General features: G+C 41.9%; 1 protein-coding gene across 4 annotated transcripts in view; it reads right to left on the reverse strand.

The window, feature by feature from the left end:
• Positions 1–25,714, reverse strand: part of LOC132397961 (transcription factor Dp-1-like) — a 103,856-nt gene extending 78,142 nt beyond the window's left edge. For 2 of the 4 annotated variants that reach the window (XM_059976805.1, XM_059976802.1), the window contains exons 1-2: positions 25,259–25,687; positions 23,769–23,860 (exon numbers count right to left, since the gene is read on the reverse strand). Coding sequence is in view for 3 of the 4 variants with exons in the window: in XM_059976802.1 (XP_059832785.1) it covers positions 23,769–23,780 (12 nt within the window). In the remaining variant the exon portion in view is untranslated. The other 2 variants (XM_059976803.1, XM_059976804.1) reach the window with 2 other exon arrangements.
• Positions 25,715–26,427: the final 713 nt, after the last annotated feature.

Consider the following 26,427-nt stretch of genomic DNA (forward strand, 5'->3'; position numbering starts at 1 on the left):
TGGCTGCTGGTTACCAGTGGAATTCCACAAAGGTCGGTGTTGGGACCACTGCTTTCTTTACAATGTATGTCAATGATTTGGACTATAATACTAATGGATTTGAGGCTAAATCTGTCGATAATACAAAGATAGGTAGAGGAGTGGGTAGTGTTGAGGAAACAGAGAGCCTGCAGATAGTTTAGGGGAATGGGCAAAGTGGCAAATGAAATACAACGTTGGAAAGTATCTAGTCATGCACTTTGGTGGAAGAAATAAATGGGTAGTCTATTATTTAGATGGGGAGAGAATTCAAAATGTAGAGATGCAAAGGGACTTGAGAGTTCGTATGCAGGGTATCCTAAAGGTTAACCTTCAGGCTGAGTCAGTGGTGAAGAAGGCAAATGCAATGTTGGCATTCATTTCTAGAGGTATAGAATATAAGAGCAGGATGCAATGTTGAAACTCCTTAAGGTATTCGTGAGACCACACTTGGCATATTGTGTGCAGTTTTGGGCTCCTTATTTTAGAAAGGATATACTGACATTGGAGAGGGTTCAGAGAAGATGCACGAGAATGATTTCAGGAATGAAAGGGTTACTGTATGAGAAATGTCTGGCAGCTCTTGGACTATATTCCCTGGAGTTCAGGAGAATGAGGGGAGATCTCATAGAAACACTCTGAATGTTAAAAGGACTGAACAGATTAGCTATGGCAAAATTATTTCCCACTGTAGGGGAGTCCAGGACAAGAGGGCACAACTTCAGGATTGAAGGACATCCTTTTAGAACAGAGATGTGGAGAAATTACTTTAGTCAGAGGGTGGTAAATCTGTGGAATTTGTTGCCATGTGTGGCTGTGGAGGCCATGTCATTAGGTGCATTTAAGGCAGCGATAGATAGGTTTTTGACTAGCCAGGTCATCAAAGGGTATGGGGGAGAAGGCTGGGGAGTTGAGATGACTGGAAGAATTGGATCAGCCTATGATTGAATGGTAGAGCAGACTTGATGGGCCAAATGGCCTACTTCTGCTCCTATATCCCATGGTCTTATGGACTACACCTCATCCCACTCTTCTACATGTAAAAATGCCATCCCCTTCTCTCAATTCTTCAGTCATCGCTGCACCTGCTTTCAAGATGAGGCTTTTTATTCTAGAACAAAAGAGATGCCCTCCTTTTTCAAAGAAAGTAGCTTCCCTTCCTCCACCATCAACACTGCCCTCAACTACACCTCTTCTATTTCACGCATGTCTGCTCTTACCTCTATCCTCCTGTCACGCTACCAGGGATAGGGTCCCTCATGTTCTCACCTACTACAGCACCAGCCTCCATGTCTAGCACATAATTCTCTGAAACTTCCACCACCTCCAACTGGATCCCACCAATCACATCTTTCCCTTGCATGTTGCAGAGACAGCATTTCACCTCTGAGTCTATTGGGGTCATGTACTGTGTTCGGTGCTCCCCGAGTATATCTTGTATATCGTGAGAACTGATGAAGATTGGGAGACCGCTTTGCCAAACATTTATGCTCCATCTGCCAGAACAAGCAGGATCTCTCAGTGGCCACCCATTTTAATTCCACTTCCCATTCCCATATGTCTATCCATGACCTCCTCCACTAAGGCCACAATTAGGCTGGAGGACCAACAGCTTATATTCCGTTTGGGTAGCCTCCAACCAGATGGCACAAACCTCAATTTCTCAAACTTCCAGTAATGCCTCCACCAACCCTCCGACCTTCACCATTTCCCACTCCTTTGTCCCTATCTCATGTTATCTCCTTGCCTCCCTCTGGTGCTTCCCCCCGACTTTCTTCTTTCTGCCATGGTCTTCTGTCTCTTTCACCAATCAACTTCCCAGCTCTTTGCTTCATCCCTCCCTCTCCAAGCTTCACCTTTCGCTTGGCGTTTCTCTCTCCCTTCACCCCACCTTTCAAATGTACTCCTCAGCATTTTTTCCCTCCAGATCTGCTGAAGGGTTTCGGCCCAAAACATCAACTGTACTTTCTTTTCATTGATGCTGCCTAGCCTGCTGAGTTCCTCCAGCATTTTATGTGTTTTATGGATAGTTTACATCAGTTTTTAATCAAAGAAGAGGGTGTTGCTGCAATCTCAAAGGCCTACATAGCTGGGATTCTGGATAGGCAAAGATATTAATTACTAGAAAGTCTATCTACATTTAAAATAGATGAGTCAATTTAGTTCAATTCAAACTGGAATGCAATCTAGTGAAATCAGTGGGGGACATAATAATATACTTGGCACTGAGATCGAGATTAAAGTGGTGTTGGGTCTCCTGGACCATAGATAACAGAGTAGAATTAGGTCACTTGGCCCACTGAGTCTGCTCCACCATTTAAACATGGCCAATTCACTTTCCCTCTCAGCCCCAATCTCCTGCCTTTACCACATATTCCTTCACACCTTGACTAATCAAGAATCTATCAATCTCTGCCTTAAATATACCCAATGATTTGGCCTCTACAGGTGCCTGTGGCAAATAATTCCACAGATTCCCCACTCTCTGGCTAAAGAAATTCCTCATCTCCAGTCTGAGAGTGTGCCCTCTGGTCCTAGACAACCCCACTATAGGAAACATCCTCTCCATCGAGATCCTTCACCATTCAATAGGTTTCAATGAAGTAACCTCTCATTTTTCTGAATTCTAGTGAGTTCAAGCCCAGTGCCATCACACTCTTCATATGACAAGCCTTTCAATCCTGGAATCATTTTCATTACCCTCCTTTGAACGTTCACCAATGTCAGCACACCTTTTTTTAAGATAACAGGCCCAAAACTTCTCACAATACTTTGAATGAGGCCTCACCAGTGCTTTATAAAGCCATAACATTACATCCTTGCTTTTATATTCAAGTCCTCTTGATTTAATGCTAACATCGCATTTGCATTCCTCTCCAGACTCAACCTGCAAACTAAGCTTTAAGAAATCTCGCACAAGTCTCTTTGCACCTCAGATTTGTGAATTTTCTCTCCATTTAGAAAATAATCTATGCTTTTATTTCTTCCACCGAATTGCATGATTATACACTTCCCAACACTGTATTCCACTTGCCACTTCTTTGCCCATTGTCTTAAACTGCATTAAGTCCTTCCTCAAAACTATCTTTGTATCAGCCACAAACTTTGCCACAAAGCCATCAATTCTGTCATCCAAGTCAGTGACATATAACATATAAAGAAATGGTTGCAACACAGAATCCTGCGGAACACCAGAAGTCATGGGCAGCCAACCAGAAAAGGCTCCCTTTATTCCCACTACCAATCAGCCAATGCTTTATCCATGCTAGTATCTTTCCTGTAATACCACATACTCTGAATTTAAGCAGCCTCATGTGTGGCACCTAGTCTAAGGCCTTTTGAAAATCCAAGTACACAACATCAACCGATTCTCCAATGTTGATACTGCTTGCTATTTCTTCAAAGAATTCCAGCAGATTTGTCAGGCAATATTTTCCCTTGAGGAAATAAACCATGCTGACTATGGCCTACTTTATCATGTGTCCCCAAGTACCCCAAAACCCCATCCTCAACTGACTCCAACATCTTCCCAACCGCTAAGGTCAGACTATCTGGCATATAATTTCCTTTCTTCCTCATTGAAGTGTGGAGTGACATTTGCAATTTTCCAGTCCTCCAGAACCACACCGGATTCTACTGCTTCCTGAAAGATCATTACTAATACCTCCATGATCTCTTCATCCAACTTTTCCAGAACCCTGAGATGTACACCATCTGATCCAGGTGACTTATCTACCTTCAGACCTTTCAGTTTCCCAAGAACCTTCACCCCATTAATGGCAACTTCACACACTATCAAACATACAGTATACTGCTATTGTCTTCCACAGAGAAGACTGATGCAAAATACTTATTCAGTTTGTCCGCAGTGTCCTTGTCCCCCATTACTACCTCTCCAGGATTAGTTTCCAGTGGTCCAATATCCACTCTCAGTTCTTTTACACTTTATGTATCTGAAGAAACTTCTGCTATTCTCTTTAATGCTATTGGCTGGCTAACCTTCATATTCTATCTTTTCCTTCTTAATAACCTTTTTAATTGCCTTCTGTTGGTCTTTAAATGCTTTCCAATGCTCGAACTGACCACTAATTTTTCTCTATTATATGCCCCCCTTTAGCTTTTATGTTGGCTTTGACTTCTTTTGTTAACCACAGTTGTGTCATCTTCCTCTTCGTGATGTATATATCCTGCACCTTCTGAATTGCTTCCAGAAGTTCCAGCCATTGCTGCTCTGCTGTCATCCCTGCCAGTGTTTTTTTTTCCCTATCAATTCTGGGCATCTCCTCTCTCATGCCTCTGTAATTCCCTTTACCCCACTGTAATACTGATACATCTGACTTTAGCTTCTCCTCAAATTGCAGGGTAAATTCAATCATATTAGGATCACTTTCCCTAAGGGCTCTTTTACTTTAAGTTCTCTAATCAATTTTGGTTCATTGCACAACATCCAATCCAGAATAGCTGATCCCCTCGTGGGCTTAACCACAAGCTGCTCCAAAAAGCCATCTTGTAGGCATTCTGGAAATTCCCCTGCTTGAGAATTCCCCCACCAGTACCAACCTGATTTTTCCAATCTACCTACATATTGCAGTCCTCTGTGACGATTGTAACATTGCCCTTTTGGGATGTATTTTCTACCTCTCATTGTAATTTGTAGACTACATCTTTTGCACTGTTTGGGGGTCTGTATGTAACTCCCATCGGGGTCTTTTTATTCTTGCAGTTCTCTAGCTCTACCCACAACGATCCGACACCTTCCAACTCTATGCCACCCATTTCTAATGATTTTATTTCAATTTTTGCCAATAGAGCCACCCCCTCTGCCTACCTGTCTGTCTTTTCAATACAATATGTCTCCTTGGACATCAAGCTCCCAGCTATAATCTTCAAGTCATGAATCAGTGATGCCCACAACATCATACATGCCAATCTGTAACTGTGCTACAAGTTCATCTACTTTATTCCATACAATGCCTGCATTCAAATGCAACACTTCCAGTCCTGCATTCATCCTTTTTGTTTTTGTCCGCCTTTTACAGTACAACTCATCATGTTGACTGCAATTTTGCCCAAGCATCAGCCTCTCTTTGCAAGTAGTCTTGCTACACATTGCCTGTTTGTAAACCAACTATCTCATCCTCAGCACAAAACTCCACAATCTTTGATTCTCCCACCCCACCCCCCCCCCCGCCAAATTAGTTTGAACCCTCCCAAGCAACTGTAGCCAACCTGCCCGCAAGGATATTGGTCCTGCTTGGGTTCAGGTGTAATCCAACTCCTTTGTACAAGTTGTACCTTCCCAATGAATCATTAATCGAACCCCTGCCCCCTGCATCACTTCCTCAGCTATGCATTCACCTGCCAAGGTGAATGCATGGTCGAGGAACTGATGCAGGGGGCAGAAGTAATACTCTTGAAGTGTGTTATAGGGGTAAGTCCCAAGAAGCATCAAAGGAGATTGCTGGGGCCTTGACAAAGAATTTTTGTCTCCTCTCAGATGAGCTCCCAGAGGACTGGCTAGTAACCAATATTGTTCCTTCAAGGGAAATAGATAATCCAAGGAATTACAGGATGGTAAATCTCATCAGTGGTAGGGAAGCTATTGGAAATTATACTGAGGGAGAGGGTTTATGCACATTTTGAAAAGAATGGGCTAACTTGGGACAGTCTGCATGGCTTTTTCCAAAGCAAATCATGTCTTACAATCTTGATCAGGGCTTTTTTGGGGTTGTCATGAAGGTGACTGATGAGTACAGGACAGTGGATATAGTCTATATGGACCTTGACAAGTTCTCTCCTGAAAGGCTGATCCAGATGATCTAGTGACCTCGTAGCTTCAATTCAGAATTACCTTGCCATGGAAAACAGAACCTACTGGTGGAAGTGTGTTATTCTGGCTGGAGGTTTGTGACCAGTGGTGTTCTGCAGCAATCAGTGATGAGACCTCTTGCTTGTGATATATAACTTTGAAAGTGTAGATGGGTAGGTTGGTATGTAAAAAGGTGACAAAAAAAGTTAACATGTAGACAGTAAAAATCAAAATATACAACAGAATATACATCAACTATAGACATGGCTGCAGAAATGGCAGATATAGAATTTAATCTGAGCAAATGTGAGGTGCTTCACTTCAGTAAGTCCATAGGCATAGAAGCAGAATTAGGCCATTCAGTTAATCGTGTCTGCTCCCACCATCTAATCAATACTAATATATCATTTCCTCTTAGTCGTATTCTCTTGCCTTCTACTCACAATCTTTGATGCATTTATGAATCAAGAACCTATTAACCGCTTCTTTAAATTCGGAACAGAGATGCAAAAAAAAATTTTTAGCCAGAGGGTGGTGAATCTATGGAATTTGTTGCCACGAGCAGCAGTGGAGGCCGAGTCATTGGGTGTATTTAAGGCAAAGATTGATAGGTATCTGAGTAGTCAGGGCATCAAAGGTTATGGTGAGAAGGTGGGGGAATGGGACTAAAGGGGAGATTGGATCAACTCATGATGAAATGGCGGAGCAGACTCGATGGGCCGAATGGCTGACTTCTGCTCCTTTATCTTATGGTCTATGGTCTTAAATATACCCAATATCTTGGCATAACACAATATGCGGCAATGCATTCCACAGATTCACCAGCTTCTGACTAAAGAAATGCTTCCTCATCACCCTTCTAAAATGATGTCCTTTTATTCTGAAGTGGCTCCTTCTGGTTCCAGACTCTTGCACTATTGGAAACCTCCCCTCCACATCCATTATCTAGGCCTTTCAATATTCATTAGGTTTCGATAAGAATTCCCCCATCATCCTTCTAAACTCCAGCGAGTACAGATCCAGAGCTTTCATTCTTCACGCAGTAACCCTTTCATCCCCAAGATCATTCTTGTAAACCTCATCTGGACACTTTTCAACACCAACATATCCTTCCTCAGATATGCAGCCCAAAACAATTCACAATGCTCCAAATGTTGTATGATCTACCTCTAATAAAGCTACAGCATTACAGCTTTGCTTTTATATTCTAAACCTCTTGAAATAATTACTACCATTGCATTAGCTTTCCTTACTACCAGTTGAAATTGCAAGTTAACCTTTAGGAAATTGCGAACTAGGGCCTCCCAAGTCCCTTTACACCTCTGATCTTTGAGTTCTTTCCCATTTAGAAAATGGTCAATGCTTTCTTTCTTTCTAGGCAAGCTAATGACCACACACTAGCTAAAGCTGTATTCCATCTGCACCCAACCAGAAAAAGCCACCTTAATTCCCATTGGTTACCTTCTGCCAGCAAGTTAATCTCTCCATGTTAGTACTATTCTGATATGTCATGGGGTCTTGTTTAACAGCATCATGTGCAGCAACTTGTCTAAGACCTTCCAAAAATCTAAGTAAACAAGGTTGAAGCTGAGAGGGAGAAAGTTAAAGACGATGTGCGTAGCATGTTTTCTTCTTTATATACAGAATGACAGGGCCTGCAAATACACTGACAGAGTGGTAGTGAAAGTCAAGTTTAAGAGACCATTTGAGATCAGCTCAAATGGTTCTGTTTATTGTCAGAGAATGTACAGAGTATACAACCTGAAATACTTGTTTTCACACATGAATAAGCAGCAGGGAACAGGGGAATCTGGATCACGTGCAGGCAGAGCGTATTAGATTAATTTGGTATCATGTTTGGCACAGGAATCATGGGCCAAAGAGCTTGTTCCTGACCCACTGTTCTATGTTATTGATGGAATGGAGCAAAATGAAGGAACTACTTTCCTATGTTCAGAGGCTGTGTCAAGGTAATCCCTGATTTTTCTTACTGGAGACCGTAAAGACCGATACAAAATAGTTGTTAAATGCCTCAGCCATTTCCTAATCACCCAATATCAATTTCCTCTTCTCATTTTCCAAGGGACCTACGTTGACTTTAGCCACCATCTTCTGCTTTATATACTTATAAAAACTTTTGCTATCTATTTTTATGCTTTGCGCCAACTTATTTTCTTACTTCCCTTATTTCTTGTTTAGGTGTTCTCTGTTGCTTTTTAAAGCTTCCTCAACCCTCCAGTCTTCTACTACTCTGCGACTTTATATATGAGCTTTTAATTTGATACTATCTTTTATTTCCTTAGTTATCCAAGGCTGCCTTTCCCCACACTTACTAATCTTACATTTGACTGGAAGATACTTCTGTTGAGCACTGTGAAAAATCTCTTTGAAAGTATTCCACTGTTCCTCAACTGTCCTACCAAATAGCCTGTGCTCCTAGTCCACATTAGTCAACTCCTCCCTTATCCTGTTGTAATCTCCCTTGTTCAAGCATAATACACTAGTTTTAGATTTAACTATTTCATCCTCCATCTGAATGCGAAATTCAATCATATTATGAACAAGAGGATCCCTGACTATAAGATCGTTAACCTTACCTGTCTCATTGCACAGGACTAGATCTAAGATAGTATTTTCCTTTGTAGGTTCACTACAAGGAGGTAAGTATTAACTTTAAACTTTCTGCATAATCGCTCAAAGAGTTGAACTGCACGTGTATGTAACCAGAGCTGTATAACTCGTCTCCTTCTCCGTTAGGCCACGAACTTATGAACCACCCCTGCTGTGGACCACTTCTGGAGGTCCAAAGCACCGACTTCTACAAAGAAGGGATCTGTATGCTCCACGACCGCTGGACTAAGTACAAACCCCATTCCCAGAAAAGTTCGGATATTTTCCAAAATGCAATAAAAACAAAAATCTGTGATATGTTAATTCACCTGAACCCTTATTTAACTGACAAAAGTACAAAGAAAAGATTTTCAATAGTTTTACTGACGAACTTAATTGTATTTTGTAAATAGACACAAATTTAGAATTTGATGGCTGCAACACACTCAACAAAAGTTGAGACAGAGTTAAAATAAGATTGAAAAGTGCACAGAAGAAGTAATACCGGTTTGGAAGACTCCACATTAAGCAGGCTAATTGGTAGCAGGTGAGGTATCATGACTGGGTATAAAAGTAGTGTCCATCAAAGGCTCAGTCTTTGCAAGCAAGGATGGGTCGTGGCTCACCCTTGTGTGCCAAAATTCATGACAAAATTGTTAGTCAGTTCAAAAGGAACATTTCCCAACTTAAGATTGCAGAGAATTTAGGTCTTTCAACATCTACGGTACATAATATTGTGAAAAGATTCAGAGAATTCAGAGACATCTCAGTGCGTAAAGGGCAAGGTCGGAAACCACTGCTGAATGCGTGTGATCTTCGAGCCCTCAGGCGGCACTGCCTAAGAAACCGTCATGCTACTGTGACAATTATAGCCACCTGGGCTCGGGAGTACTTCGGAAAACCATTGTCACTTAACACAGTCCGTCGCTGCATCCAGAAATGCAACTTGAAACTGTATTACGCAACGAGGAAGCCATACATCAACTCTATGCAGAAACGCCGGCGAGTTCTCTGGACCCGAGCTCATCTCAGATGGACTGAAAGACTGTGGAACCGTGTGCTGTGGTCAGATGAGTCCACATTTCAGCTAGTTTTTGGAAAAAACGGGTGTCGAGTTCTCCGTGCCAAAGATGAAAACGACCATACTGATTGTTATCAGCGAAAGGTGCAAAAGCCAGCATCTGTGATGGTATGGGGGTGCATCAGTACCCATGGCATGGGTGAGTTGCATGTATGTGAAGGTACCATTGACTCTGAGGCATATATTAGGATTTTAGAGAGGCATATGTTGCCATCAAGGCAATGTCTCCTCCCAGGACGTCCATGCTTATTTCAGCAGGACAATGCCAGACCACATTCTGCATGGGCTACCACAGTGTGGCTTTGTAGATAGAGTGCGTGTGCTTGACTGGCCTGCTGCTGGTCCAGATCTGTCTCCTATTGAAAATGTATGGCGCATCATGAAGAGGAGAATCAGACAATGGAGACCACGGTCTGTGGAGCAGCAAAGTCTTATATCAAGCAAGAATGGACAAAATTTCCAATTGCAAACCTACTACAATTAGTATCCTCAGTTCCAAAATGATTAACAAGTGTTATTAAAAGGAAAGGTGATGTAACACAATGGTAAACATGCCTCTGTCCCAACTTTTGTTGCGTGTGTTGCAGCCATCAAATTCTAAATTTGTGTATATTTACAAAATACAATTAAGTTGGTCAGTAAAACTACTGAAAATCTTTTCTTTGTACTTTTGTCAGTTAAATAAAGATTCACGTGAATTAACATATCACAGATTTTTGTTTTTATTGCATTTTGGAAAATATCCCAACTTTTCTGGAAATTTGTATATAAATGTAGAAGGGGACTATGTTGAAAAATAAATGTGCTTGGTTTTCTAAAAGTGACTCCTTCTACCTAGGCCACGAACTTATCAATCATAGAATCTTTCTATGGCAGAGACCAAAAGTAAATACCATATTTTAAATACAGCCTAATTTTCCCTATGCTTTTGTTTGCATCCCTGCTTAAATAAAGACATGACATTAGCCACTCTCCAGTCTTCCAGCACTCCATCCATCACTAATGACAATCCATATATCCAAATGCTGCCATAATTTCTTCTAACTTCCCACAACATTCTTGGTATTATTTGATCAGGCCCTACACATTTATCTACTTTCATACACTATGATGTCCAGTACCACTTCTGCTGTGATGTGGACAATCCCCAAGATGTTCCCCTTAACTATCTCAAGTTCTGAAGTCTTCATGTGGTCATCCATGGTCAAAGACAAGAGGAGAAATACTCATTGAGTACCTCACCCACCTCATGGGCTCCACACAAAGATGGCCACTTTGACCCTATCTTTTCTCTAGTTATTCTTTTTCCCTTAATATACTTAGAAAATGTGTTTGGAATCTCCTTTATGCCCCCTTTTGCCTGTCTGATTTCCTTTTTGAGTATATTCTGGCATTCTCTATACCCCTCCCAGAATTCACCTGTACCTGACTCATGCCTTTGTTTTTCTGACCAGAATCTCAATACCCGTTACCATCTTGGGCTCCCTACTCCTACCAGCTTTGCCCCTCACTTTAACAGGAACACTCAGATCTTAAATTCTTGATATCTCACTGTGACAGGGAGAAGTTGGTAAATGCACACATGTGCATTCACACACAAACACTGCCTTGTCATTCTGCTGCCGTTGCATTTCAATGACTTCCTTGGTATATTCTCATTATGGGTTTTAAACCAAGCTGATACGGTTGTGTTGACTTTATGGCACCTTTCCTACCATACACAGTGGAATATTGCATTTCTTTAGCAATGGAGATATGTAAATATGTATATGTTGTTTACATACCGCATTTAACTCAGATATTTCTGTTTATTTAGCAATATGATTGTAACTACATTGAAAGGTGCATCATATTTTGTTGGTAATTAAAGATGATATGTCGTAATACCTAAACTAAAAGGAGCTATTCACCCTCAGTAGGGGAGAGGGATGGGGGTTGCCAGGGGCTTACACTGGACAAGAATATTACAGAGCTATTATTGTTTTCTGGTAGTTACCTTCTTGTAAATATTAGCAGTTTACTTTTCACTATTTTCACTGATTTTGACGCACCGAATAAACACCCTTGCACTAAAGTTCTAAGCAACTCCAGCCATTCTTCCTTTGGTCATAACCCATGTATCTAACACCCACTTTGCTTGCACACTACTGCTCTAATCAACTGCCAGTTCCTGTCTAATAACATCAAAAATTGCTTTGCCCCAATTACAAAAAGTATAACACTGACCAGGTCTGTTCCTTTCCATAAGTAATTTAAAACTAATAGAACTCTGGTCACGAGCCTCAAAGTACACCCCCACTGATATCTGTCATCATCCTGCCCTGTTACCCAAGAGCAGACTGAGCTTCCCCTTTCAAATAGGATCCTCTATGTATTGTCCAAGGAAACTTGCCTGAAAATACAAATTCTACCCCACCTAAGCTCCTAGATCTATAGCAGGCCAGTTTATATTAGGAAGGTTAAAATAACATGGAATATAGAATAATATAGCACATGAACAGGGCCTTTGGTGCAGTCACCTACAATGTATGACAAGCCTATTCGCCTTGTAATTTTCTGCAATTTCCCTGCATATTTGCATCTTTAATTCCCATTGACTACCAGGTGCAATCTCAGCAAGGTGTCACCTCTTATTTCTCAGCTCCACCCATAAATGCTTACAGGAAATCCTTCAGTAATTTTATCTAAGACTACTGCTATGAGATCCTCCTCAATCAGGAATGCAATTCACTCTCCTCTTTCCTCTACCTCTATGCTGCCTATAGCACCTATACCCTGAAACACTTAGGAGCCAGTCCTGACCATTCCTTAATTGAACTGAATCAACTTCATTACTCATATCCTTCAAATACATGAGTAAAGATCTTTATGCTACGCCTCTGTTCAAATGTGCAATAACAGTAATTTATAATAAATATTATGTACAACAGGATAGCCAATATAACATAAAAATACAGTTGCATCAGCAAGAATTAAGCAGTCTGATGGCCTGGTGGAAGAAGCTGTCCTGGAGCCCATTCCTCTCCTATCCTACCCTACCCCCACCAATGACCCCTTCTCCTGTCTTCAACCCTCCTCTTCATGGACACCCTGCTCTGGTCTTCTGCCTGCTCTGGATCTCTTTATTGCTAATTGCCGACGGGACATCAACCGTCTCAACTTCACCACACCCTGTTCCAATTCCAACCTTACTCCTTCCAAACGCTTTGCTCTCCGCACCAATCCCAACCTCACTATAAAACCTGCTGATAAGGGGGGAGCTGTTGTTGTCTGGCGTACTGACCTCTACCTGGCCGAGGCACAGCGACAACTCTCTGATACCTCCTCTTATTTACCCCTTGATCATGACCCCACTAAGGAGCACCAGGCCATTGTCTCCTATACCATCACCAACCTTATCAGCTCTGGGGATCTCCCATCCACTGCCACCAGCCTCATAGTTCCCACACCCCGCACTTCCCGTTTCTACCTCCTACCCAAGATGCACAAACCTGCCTGTCCAGCAAGACCTATTATCTCAGCTTGCTCCTGCCCCATGACACTGTCTTATCCCTCCTTGTTTAATCTCTTCCCACCTATGTTCGTGACACTTCTCACGCTTTGAACTTTTTCAATGATTTTAAGTTCCCTGGCCCCCACCGCCTTATTTTCACCATGGACGTCCAGTCCCTATATACCTCCATCCCCCACCCAGACGGTCTCGAAGCTCTTCGCTTCTTTTTGGATTCCAGACCTAAACAATCCCCCCCACCACCACTCTTCTCCGTCTAGCGGAATTAGTTCTTACTCTCAATATTTCTCCTTTGGCTCCTCCCACTTCCTCCAAACCAAGGGTGTAGCCATTGGCACCTGTATGGGTCCCAGTTATGCCCGCTTTTTTGTTGGCTTTGTGGAACAGTCCATGTTCCAAGCCTGTATGGGTATCCGTCCCCCTCTTTTCCTTCGCTACATTGACGACTGCATTGGCGCTGCCTCCTGCACACATGCTGAGCTCGTTGACTTCATTAACTTTGCTTCCAACTTTCACCCTGCCCTCAAATTTACCTGGTCCATTTCTGACACCTCCCTCCCCTTTCTTGATCTTTCTGTCTCCATCTCTGGAGACGGTTTATCTACTGATATCTACTATAAGCCTCTCACAACTACCTGGACTATTCCTCTTTCCACCCTGTCTCTTGCAAAAATGCTATCCCCTTCTCACAATTCCTCTGTCTCCGCCACATCTGCTCTCAGAATGAGGCTTTTCATTCCAGGATGACGGAGATGTCGTCCTTTTTTAAAGAAAGGGGCTTCCCTTCCTCCACCTTCAACTCTGCTCTCAAACGCATCTCTCCCATTTCCTGCACATCTGCCCTCACCCTATCCGCCCGCCACCCCACTTGGGATAGGGTTCCCCTTGTCCTCACCTATCACCCCACCAGCCTCCAGGTCCAACGTATAATTCTCCGTAACTTCCGCCACCTCCAACGGGATCCTACTACCAAATTACATCTTCCCCCCCCCCCCCCACACCATTCTGCTTTCCGCAGGAATCGCTCGCTACGCGACTCCCTTGTCCACTCATTCCCCCCCCCCAACGGGATCCTACTACCAAGCACATCTTCCCCCCCCCCACACCATTCTGCTTTCCGCAGGAATCGCTCGGTACGCGACTCCCTTGTCCACTCATTCCCCCCCCCCCATCCCTTCTCACCGATCTCCCTCCTGGCACTTATCCTTGTAAGCTGAACAAGTGCTATACCTGCCCTTACACTTCTTCCCTCACCACCATTCAGGACCCCCAGTCAGTCCTTCAAGGTGAGGCGACACTTCACCTGTGAGTCGGCTGGTGTGGTATACTGCATCCGGTGCTCCCGGTCAGGCCTTTCATATATTGGTAAGACCCAACGCAGACTAGGAGACCATTTTGCTGAACACCTACGCTCGGTCCGCCAGAGAAAGCAGGATCTCCCAGTGGCCACACATTTTAATTCCACGTCCCATTCCCATTCTGATATGTCTATCCATGGCCTCCTCTACAGTCAAAATGAATCCACATTCAGGTTGGAGGAACAACACCTTATATACTGGCTGGGTAGCCTCCAACCTGATGGCATGAACATTGACTTCTCTAACTTCCGTTAATGCCCCTCCTCTCCTTCTTACCCCATCCCTGACATATTTAGTTGTCTGCCTGTTCTCCATCTCCCTCTGGTGCTTCAGAAAATCCAATGTTCATGCACTGTCAGGAACTAGGAAGAATTATATTCTATTGTACCATTTAAAAGGGAAATCGCGAAGTTTTTAAAAGTAAAGAATGGTCATGCCCAAGGCAGACTGATTACCCCTATATGACTGAATTTCTCCTGCATGGTAACAATTACTTGACTTGAAAATATATTGCCATCCTTTCAAAATCATCACTGGATATGATTTGTGGAACTTCTCACCCAAATGTATTATGGGAGCACTTATCTAGAAGGACTGAAATTGTCCAAGAATATGGCAGTAAGCCTTCAACAGCAGTTATGGGAAGACAATAAAACTTAGCCTTGCCAACAATGCTCATATCATATCATGGAAAGAGAACAATTTTTAAAAAAATGTCAATTACCTATCATTTCATTTCTTAGAAGTTTGAAAACTGATCAGCCTATAACCACCTCAACTCAATTAAATAAATCCTGATCTGTGTAATCCGTGCATAAAAATCTCAAGATCTTTCTGTACTTTCACTATATAGGTTTTCAACTGTTTCCAAATCCTAAATGGATACCTTTGTTCTCATTAAAGTCCAAATGCCACAATTTCTCCTGTTTGAAATTCAATAACACTTCTGTAATTTAGTAATTCATCCACACTGTTCTACAAATCTGCTTTTAAATCCATCTACTATTTTAGAATTCACATTTTCTTTTCAATTAGTTATAAATTTTGTGGTATGTAGAAACTTAGAATATTGACTGATTCAACACTGATCTACTGAAAATAAAGAGCACAAGACCTGCGCCTTGAAGACTACCCCAACATTCAATATGATCACAACTGATCTGCCTCAGACCCCAGTACCCTTCAGTGACATTTCCCGTGGACTTCATTTCAACATATCTACTTTAAAAACCCGAGCGATCTAGCCCCTGCAACCTCCCCCACCAAAGATTAACTGGCAGAAGAAATTCCGACACATCTGAATTTTAACTTCTATGTCTCTTCATTTAAGACGTTCCCATTAGTGAAAACATCTGAATATCTACCCTGCCATGCTCCTTATAATCCCATGTTTCAATACCATCATTCCCTCATTTCTCTAAACTCCGAAGAACACACCAAAATTCTTTCATCAGTTGAGGCTGAACAATCCTCGCACCCCTGGAATTAACAGAGTGAATTTCTTCTATTCTGTCCCCAATGCTTGAATATCATTTCTTAAACAAGGGGATCAAAGCTATACACGGTATTCTAGGAGCAGCCTCACTAACACACTGTGCAATTGTATTACCTTTGCTATCTCTAAACAACGCCCTTGTAATCTAGGCCCACATACCATAGTTTTACTAAAATAATTTATTGTTTTACAAACAAGAGACTACCAGCCTCTGCACCCAGAACATAATTCTCCATAACTTCCGCCTACTCCAACAGGATCCCACCACCAAGAACATCTCCGTGCCCCCCCAACTTTCTGATTTCTGCAGGAATCCCTCCCTATTCGACTCCTTGCCCATGCCTCCCTCCCCACTGATCTCCCTCCTGGTATTTATCCTTGCAAACAGAACAAGTGCCACACATGCCCCTCCATCTCCTTCCTCATGACCATTCAGGGCCCCAAGCAGTCCTTCCAGGTGAGGCAACACTTCACCCGTGAGCCTTTTGAGGTAATCTACTGTACTAGGGCAAAGACTATGGCGAGAAGTCAGGTGTGTGAGGTTGAGTGGGATCCGGGATCAGCCATGATGGAATGGCAGAGGAGATTCGATGGGCTGAATGGCCTAATTCTGCTCCTAGGTCTTATGGTCAATCTGGTGCTCCCGGTGTGGCCTCTTGTATAATTGGTGAGACCTGACATAGATCAGGAGATTGCTTCGCCAAGTACCTTTGCTCTGCCCACTACAAAAAGCAGGACCTCCCAGTGGCCACCCATTTCAATTCTAATTCCCATTCCCACATATCAGTCCACGGCTTCCTCTACTGTCACTCAAGCTGGAAGAGCAATACCTTGTATTCCGTATGGGTAACCTCCAACCTGATGGCATGAACATTGATTTCTCAAACTTTTGGTAACTGCAATCCCATCTCCCCTTCACCATATCTCCTTAACTGCCCATCACCTCCTTCTGGTGCTCCTCCCCCCTTTCTTTACTTCCATGGGCTTCTGTTGTCTCTTATCAGATTTCCCCCTTCTCCAACCCTTTATCTTTTTCACTGATCGACTTCCGAGCTCTTTATTCACTCCTTCCCCCCTCCTTGTTTCACCTATCACCTACTACCTTGTACATCCCCCCCCCCCCAATCTCAATCTGACTTCTCACCTCTTTTTTCAGTCCTGAAGAAGGGTTTTGTCCTGAAATATTGACTGTTTACTTTTTTCCAATGATCAGTGCAATACACACAAAATGGTGGAGGAACTCAGCAGGCTAGATGAGCTTCTCCAGCATTGTGTGCATTACACTGATCACTGATTTCCTAGTGTACAGATGCAAGTAAACAATTGTGAACCTTTGCAGTTGCCTGGATTTCTGCATTAATTACTCAAAATGAGTTCTGATCATCCATTAATAGACAAATACAATCTATCTAAACTAATAACACACAAACAATTGTACTCTGTACACTATTCAAACAATTACAGTCTAAGTTCTAAAAAGTATGTGAACCTCTGGGGTAATGCCTTCTACTAAAGCTGTTTGGAGTCAGGTGCTCTAATCTGTGAGATAAGATTGGAGGTATGGGTTGTAGAGGTGGCCTGCTCTATTTAAAAAAAGACACATGGTCAGGTTACTGACAGAGCCTGCCCTTCAAGAAAGATCTGTGTATATGCACCATGCCTCAATCAAAACAACTTTCAGAAAACCTTAGAAGAACTGTGGATATGCATGAAACTGGAAAAGGCTATAAAAGTATTTCTAAAGACCTGAGTGTTCATCAGTCCACAGTTAAGAGAAATTGTCTACAAAAGGAGAAAGTTTAGCACTGTTGCTATTCTCTCCAGGAGTGGGCATCTGGCAAAAAACACACAAGAGCACAATGTGCAGTGCTGAAGTAGGTGAAAAAGACCCCAAGGGGAACAGCAAAAGACCTGGCAAAAATCTCTGCTTATGTGTCCATTATAAGAAAAGCACTGAACAAGAATGGTGTTCATGGAAGACCACGATGGAGGTAACCACTGCTCTCCAAAAATCACACATTGCTGCATGTCCCAGATTTGCAAAAGACCACTGGGTGTTCCACAACACTTCTGGGACAATGTTCTGTGGACAGATGAGACAAAAGTTGAAACTTTCTGGCAGAAATGCACACCGCTATGTCTGGTGGAAATAGGGCACTGCACACCAATATCAAAACCTTATTCCAACTGTACAGCATGGTGGAAGGAGCATTGTGGTTTGGGTCTGCTTTGCGGTCTCAGGGCCTGGATAGCTTGAAATTGTTGAATGAACAATGAATTCAAAATTGTATCAAGACATTTTACAGGAGAATGTCAGGGTGGTGGTCCATCACCTGAAGTTTACTAGAAGCTGAATGATGCAACAAGACAAGGATCTGAAACAGAAGAGTAAATCAATAACAGAATGGTTTAGAAAGAAAATCTGTGCTTTGGATAGCCAAGTCAAGAGTCCAGACCTTAACCCAATTGAGATGCTGTGGCATGACCTGGAGAGGGCTGCTCATGCAAGGTATACCAGAAATATCGATGAACTGAAACAGCTTAGTATGGAGTAATGGTCTAAAATTCCTCCTCACTGTTGAGCAAGCCCGATCAGCAGCTACAAGAAACATTTTTTTGGGAGGTCATTGCTGCTAAAGGAGGCTTTACCCATTATTAAATACAAGGGTACACATTTTGCAGCCTGGACTGTGAATGATTAAACAATGTGTTCAATAAAGACATGAAAAGTACAATTGTTTGGTTGTTATTAGTTTAGGCAGATCGTGTTTGCCAATTATTGTGACTTAGATGAAGATCAGACCATATGTTTTGAGTAATTAATGCAGAAAACCAAATTGCAAAGGGTTCACAAACTTTATCTTGCAACTGTAAATGATCAACTTCATCATACGGAAGTTAGTCTAACGCAAATTTATAATCACTGTTTTGTACCTCACCTTTAGATCACTAAATTGAATTAATGATGCTATAAAACTTCTAAGAACACTTTTTGCTGTTAACTAAATTTGGATCTTTACTAAACTTAGGATATAAATTGCATAAAACCATGTTGTATATACAACAATAATTCAACATATTTCATTATCCCAATCTTTCAAAAATATCAAAAGCCCCCAATATAGCAACCCCATATTCATCCACCATTTTACAACCACTACCAGAACCAAGCAAGTACCTGCTAAAGTCTGAAATATTCTGCATTACTTGCTCATGTTTTGTTGCATCATGGAAGAGATATTATCCTTAATCTCTGATAATTACAAAGTTATTCCCTTCCCCTGTACCATGTCCATCTTTCCCTTAAAGTTCATAACAAGAAATATTGATAATCTTGCAAATACCTCAGTAATAACTAGGTCATCTTTGAAATTTTCAGAGATTGAACAATTACCTCCAGTCTAATCTGTCCTGTGCAAATTTACTCTTGGTTTAATTACTGTACATCTTTTATTTTCCCTTTATTTGTGGTATGTAAAGCTATGACCTATTCACATTTCATTTCCTTTAAAATTATTAATACTATCTTTTACTTTCAACATGGTAGGTCATGTGTAACCAATCTTAAGAGTTTTTCAAGGAAGTTACCTGGAAAGTTGAAAGCAAGGCAGTGAACACTGTCTACATGGACTTGAGTAAGGCATTTGACAAGGTCTGGCATGGCAGGTTGGTCAAGAATATTCAGTCACTCTGCATTCAAGATGAGGTAGTAAATTGGATTAGACATTGGCTTTGTGGGAGAAGCCAGCGGGCTTTTTGGCTGGAGGCCTGTGACTAGTGAAGTGCCATAGGGTTCAGTGCTGGGCCCGTTGTTTGTCCTCTACAGCAATGATCTGTATGATAGTATGGTTAACTGGATCAGCATACTTGCAGATGACACCAGGAATGTGGGTGCAGTAGACAGTGAGGAAGACCATCAGAACTTGCAGCAGGATCTGAACCAGCTGGAAAAATGGCAGATGGAATTTTGTGTTGCACTTCTGTAGGACCAAGCAGGATAGGTCTTACACAGTGAACAGTAGGGTACTGAGGAGTGCTGTAGAGCAAAGGTATCTGGGAATACAGGTCCATAATTAATTGTAAGTGGCATCACAGGTAGATAGTCTCTGAAAACTTCTGGCACATTGATCTTCATAAATCAAAGTATTCAGTACAGGAGTCTGAATGTTATGCTGAAGTTGTACAAAACATTGGTGAGGCCTAATTTGAAGTGCAGGTTTGGTCACCTGCCTAAAGGAAAGATGTAAATACGGTTGAAAGAGTTTAGAGAAAATTTACAAGGATGTAGCCAGGACTGAAGGACCTGAGTTTTAAAGGAAGATGGACTAGGTTCGGAATTTCTTCCTTGGAATGTAGAAGGTTTGATATAGGTATTCAAAATTACGAAGGGTATTGATAGGGTAAATTGATAGGGTTTTCTCCAGAGGTTGGGTGGGACTACACCTAGAGGTCATGGGTTAAGAGTTTAGGCGAACTTGCAAGGAAACTCCTTCACTCAGAGTCGCAAGAGTGCGTAATGGGCTGCCAGCACATATGATGCATGAGATCAATTTTAATGCTTAAGAGAATAGGTACGTGGATAGTAGAGATACAGAGAGTTATGGTCCCAGTACAGATTAATTGTAGTAACAGCTAAATGGTATGGCATAGACTAGATAGGTCAAAGTTCCTGCTTATGTGCTGTACTTTTCTATGACTATTTCTCCTTAGAATTTACTGCTTTAAAGACCTGGTGACTATCTGATTTTATCTTTTAACCAAGACCCTGGTTCTAGCCCAAATGAGACCAAAGGCTGATGAATCCCCCGGACTACACAGTCACACCTTTTAAAAGACAAGGGCTCAGGTCAAGATATAATTCATGTTTGGGTTATAGTATTTCAAAGTTCCCTAGGTTCTAGGCAAGTTACAGTAGAAGACTACAAATATATAATCTTCATTCAAAAAACAGAAAGCCTGGAAATTCTATATACAGATGTTTAAAAAGCTTTTTACAAAATAATACATTAAAGTACTAACATAGTTACATGGAGTGAAGAAGAGCTAAGTTATGAGCCAAACAAAGGCAACAGGGACTAGCAGGGAGGATGCTATGGTCAGCAGGGATGAGTTCGGAGTGAACCGCCTGCTTCCTATCTTGTATTACTCTTGACCCTAAAGGTTGCTGTGCAAGATAGTTCATGCTGGGGGGGTGGGTAAGTATGAATCCATTTTTAAGCATGAATAATAAGGTTAAGCATGACAAATAAGGTTATGTCAAGCAAGTTATTGTAGGTTTACAAACAGTAACTTCAGAGATCAGCGTTGGGTATCAAGAGGACCAAATGTTTTACATCTAAGCTTGTACATGGAAAACAGATATATAGAAAGCTGTGAGAAGGATGGAATCCAAAAAGAATAGAGACAGCTTGAAAGTTAAAATGTTTACAATCATTATTTTATAGGAGGTGAAATTTGCTGTTTTGTAGCATAAAATCCACCCCCCCCCCCATTATATGGGTAAAAAGACAGCAGTGGAGCTGTACATCAAGGAAACATGAGAAAATGTGCAGTTGCCCATTATGTTGGGAAAAAAATTAAAGAATGGTCTTGGCCAAGCCAGCATGCAGGTAACAGCAAGTAATCAAAAAAGCAAATTCTTTGTAGACATTTGTTGCAAGATGGAATGCAAAAGCAGGGAAGTCTTGTCAAGACCTCAGAGGTCTCTAGTAAGATGACATCTGGAATGCTACATAACATTTTAGTCTCCCCATTTTCAGGTGTGTACACTTCCTTAAAAGTCCCACTACTGATATGCTTCACTAATTTGATTTCTTGGATAGAAGAATCAAGTTTTATGAAAATGACAAAAAAAGGGAGCTGAGGCTATTATTCAGATCAGCCATCATCCTATTGAATAGCACAGGAGTCATCAGGCTATTCCTGTTCCATTTACGGCCTATCTCAATAGTACTGCTCTCTTCTGACCCAGTGCTGATGACAATGCGCTCTTCTAAAACCACCCCTTCAGACACATGCATCCTTTCTTAATTTGGTGTCAATACCAATTTGCTTGTTCCAAGGAGCAGTTCTTGCTTTTTCTTCCTATGTTGCAGATCACACAGAATTGATGCTCTCCATCTTTGAGCCATTTGAAGCCTTCCCTCACCTTGGCATCAGGTTGCAACAAGACCACAGATCCTTCAAACCTATTTACAAAGGATGCTGCTTGCTCCCTTAGTAACAGAATAACACAAGTTACAAACTCCCTCTTCTCAACACTCTTAGTCATTTACCAGTTTTATCCACAACAAGCCAATTCTGAAGCTGCATTGCCCTGAGATGTGAACCAAAAGATCTAGGTATGGAGAATATCACACAGCTTTGCTGCACAGAATGGAAATAAATTAAAGCATTTCCCTTTAAAATTCTGTACACCAAACTAATTAACTGTAAAAAAAATTAAAAACTATAAACGCAAAGTTTACTATGCAACAACATAGAGCTCAGTCTTCAGTATGCTTTCTAAAATGGTGGGGCAATGTTTAGATTACTAAGCTGGCAACCCAGAGGCCAGAATTCAAATTGTGACATGGAGCTTATGGAATATAATTAGTACTGATAACCACAAAAACAATTAGATTGTCTAAAACTCATCTGGTTCACAGGTCCTTTGGGAATTAACTAGGCTGTCTTACCCAATCTGAACTCCAGCAAGGACAGGGTCAAGCCTGGCTGTGAAAGGAGGTGGGATTGGGCATGGGCTAGCAATCCCATCCCACAAAACCCAGAGCTACAGAACCACCAACAGAAGGAACGAAGACCTCATCTCTGGGGGAGGAAGAACACACCAAAAAGATTAGCTATACCTGGTTCCTTAAACTTGAAGGAACTTCAGCAAAATGTTGTCGCTGGCCTATGCTCCTGCAGACTTGTAAATATCTCCAGATGTACCAATGTGACAGACTTTTGAATGGCCAGGTGAGAAACTTAATTCAGCAGCTAGCATGAACAGGTCATGGTGCCCAAAAACAAGCATTAAGGTGAAATACCATGAAGTACACATAGAAATCCTCCAGCACAATACAGGCCCTTCAGCCCACAATGCTGTGCCGAACATGTACTTACTTTAGAAATTACCTAGGGTTACCCATAGCCCTCTATTTCTCTGAGCTCCATGTACCTATCCAGGAGTCTCTTAAAAGACCCTATCATATTTGCCTCCACCACCACTGCCGGCAGTTCATCTCACACACTCACCACTCTCTGCATAAAAATCTTACCCCTGACATCTCCTCTGTACCTACTTCACTGTGTCCTCTTGTGTTAGCCATTTCAGCCCTGGGAAAAAGCCTCTGACTATCCACACGACCAATACCTCTGATTATTTTAAACACTTCCATCGGGTCACCTCTCATCCTATGTCACTCCAAGGAGAAAAGGCCTTATAAGAGCAGAAAGTACAGATTCATCCACACAACCTGGAATTTTAATAGCTTGGGAATACATCAAGGAATAAAGAGAAATAAATTTTAATAGAATAGTACACGAGCCCAAATTAGATTATTAAGGATGTGGCAGTATCACTGTGACTGCACACTGACATCCAAGTATCCTCAGCAATTTTTGATATTTTAATGTCAAAATTTTAGTATTTTTCAATTATTAACTGCTGGCTCATTTACTCTCAACTGCGCTATTCCTGCACCTTTGGCATCAAATTTGCTATACTTCAAAAGTACTGAACATAAAGTCTTGGAACTTGTACCACAGTAGCATTACAAACAAATCCAGTTTGACTGCATGTATAAATAAGGCTAAAGATGTCTTTAGACTAAAATCAAAGTATTTGCTGATTTTTAAAAGTCTATATATTAAACTACATACACATCAGAATATGTACTTACATCTTTGGCCATGTTGATGATGGTTTTATTGCTGAATTTTGGATACTTGTGTTGCCAAAGCTATAACAAGCAAGATTCCACCTAAACAGCACCTAAAAATATTGAGAGAATTAAATAAATTTTAAGGTAAAGTTCTTGTACATACAAATTCTATAATGGATCAGAAAAGCAGTTAAGCATATTTTCATTTATTACAACATTTCAAAGATTAAACTTGCTGATTTGATTTGTCATGTATAAAGTTGAAGTGCACCCCTAAAGACTGTATTTTTCTCACTCGCAGATTGCTAATGTTTAGGCAACATTATCAAACACTAATACCAGTCATTGAAAAACAAACGTGACACTTCATACTAACAAAAACTTATCTTGGAATTTACTGCAAAAGATTACTGGGGCCTAGTACTCCAGAAGCAACTGGGTGAACTGCACAACGTAATCAACTGAAGCTCCCATCAGTTATATACTGCACTTAAATCTTCCGGTTGTGAAAGAAACAACATTAATCAAAATAAATACTAATAAAAACAAATGAGAATACATGAAGCCAAAATATTAAGAACTGGCTTTCATCAGACCACTCAGCAAAAAGGCCTGCCAGGCCTCATGGCCTACCTGCCCATGAATATGAAATGCAAATACTGTCACATTTAATAAAACGTACGATTCCTTCCTGCTAAAGGTGAGTAAATTTCCACACATTATATCCATCGAGTTCTTATCGAGTAAAGAATAAGAAGCTTTAAATAGTATACTTTTTTACTTTGCAGGCATGCTTGAGGGAAATCCCAACCTCCTACGAGAGCTTCTATCTTCAATATACTTATTGCACAAGCAGTTATTTAAATTAAAAAACTGCACGTTTCCAACAAAGTTCGAACGATTTTTGAAAAGTTTTAGAAAAAAATAACCTGCAATTTCCCCCCTTTCTTTTTTCTTTTCCCTCACTAGCACCCCCCCCCCCCGCCCGCAGATGCTGTTCATACCTACTGTAGCATTGCATTTGAAGGCATTTCAAAGTTTAAAAAAGCAGGTCTGAATTCGAGCATTCAAATAATTGTTTGTATTCACACAAGCACCCCCACACCTCCGCCCGCGCCCCCTCCCCCCAGTCACCGGGGAAAATTCCTCTGGCCATGCATTGGACCTCCCAACCAAGTCTCAAATCTGCAGCCTAGGCCTGAAGCCAGGGGTTCTCCTACTGTAAACAACCCAGATCAGCAGTGGGATCCAACACCGACACTGAATGCTTGTGAACTGCAAACGGCCAGGAGCTTCCTCAGATGAGACAATTCTAGACCCTGACAACCCCCCCCCCCTCCCCATATTTCATGATTGAAAGGAAATACAACAAAAAGACTTCGGTCATTGTCACTCCTCTTTTGCAGGGATCCTGAAGGTAAAACTAGATCGGAAACTTAGAAGCGGTTAGTCCAAACCTAGATTAAGCCGATCACAATTGCTTTAACAGCGAGGTAAAGCGTTGATACCTTCTCATACATAAAATCTGTCGGCTCCACCAGCGGCGTATAGTCAATGTTTTTTTTTCCGGGGGTGACGATGGGTGGGGATTAAAAATAAGAAATAAATTAAAAGAAATAAATATAAGAGCAATTAACAAGTAGAGTGAGTCGGCGGGGAAGAGGGTGAGGGGAATGAAGTTAACCGCCGTGGCTCCACACACACATCAGGGGGATGAATTTAAAAACAACTCGGCCCGATTACACTGTCATTGTGGTGGGGCGGGGGCTGTCTTTCTGTCAGTTTTCGGCGGTGCTGGTACAGGGAAGGAGCTGGGGGGTGTCCGGATCTCCGTGTTCCTGTGTTTCTGGCGGCTGGCCGGCCTGCCTTTCCCCCCGCCCCACCTCCTGTTCCCGCTCGGCTCTGGGCCGCAGCGCCGCGCCAGTCAAAATGAAGCCGCTCACAGGGACTCGCGACTGTTTTCATCCTCAACCGATCTTGGCGGTGTCCGACTCCCGCCTCGCTCCCATTGGCTCCCCCGTGGCACCGCCCCCGCCGCTTCCCCATTGGCTCTTCGCGGGCAGCCGCTTTCTCTCCATTCGCCCCCTTCAAATCCTCGTAATCCCCTATCCACCAATCCAAATCCAGATCATAAAACTCGTCGGCTAGGGACAGGGATGGATGTATCCATTGGCTAACTTTTGCAGAATGCGTTGTTTCCATTGGCTGTCAAACTGGCGAAGGGGAAGATGGTTGGACATTTTCCATTGGTGGACAGTGGATCAACCGCCTCCTATTTGAATGTAGTACGGACGTCACAAGTGTGCGCTGCTCAGTGTCCTCTGTGAGAAAGCCTGAATCTGCATAAAGTTATCGTGAAGTGATAAAGAAGCAATCAAATTCCAATACTTAATTATTTTCAGGTACATTCATGTGGGGCCATTAGTTTATGCGAAACATGCCAGCAGTTCCTTGTAGTGGGTCGTGTGTCGAAGCTGTGCTGGAAGAGGTGAAGGCCAGGAGAAAGATAAGGCCTGCACGGTCATCCGTGCATCGTAAATATCCAGGGATTGATATACCATTTTTCAGTACACATCGGAATGCTTTCTAGTTAACTCTCTAGTGTTGTAATGCAGTAAGGCAAACTTCCCCAAGCAAAATTACATTGACTTGATTATTTATTTAGTTTTGTTTTGAA

The sequence above is a fragment of the Hypanus sabinus genome, chromosome 8 (assembly GCF_030144855.1).
Source record: "Hypanus sabinus isolate sHypSab1 chromosome 8, sHypSab1.hap1, whole genome shotgun sequence".
Taxonomy (NCBI): Eukaryota; Metazoa; Chordata; class Chondrichthyes; order Myliobatiformes; family Dasyatidae; genus Hypanus; species Hypanus sabinus.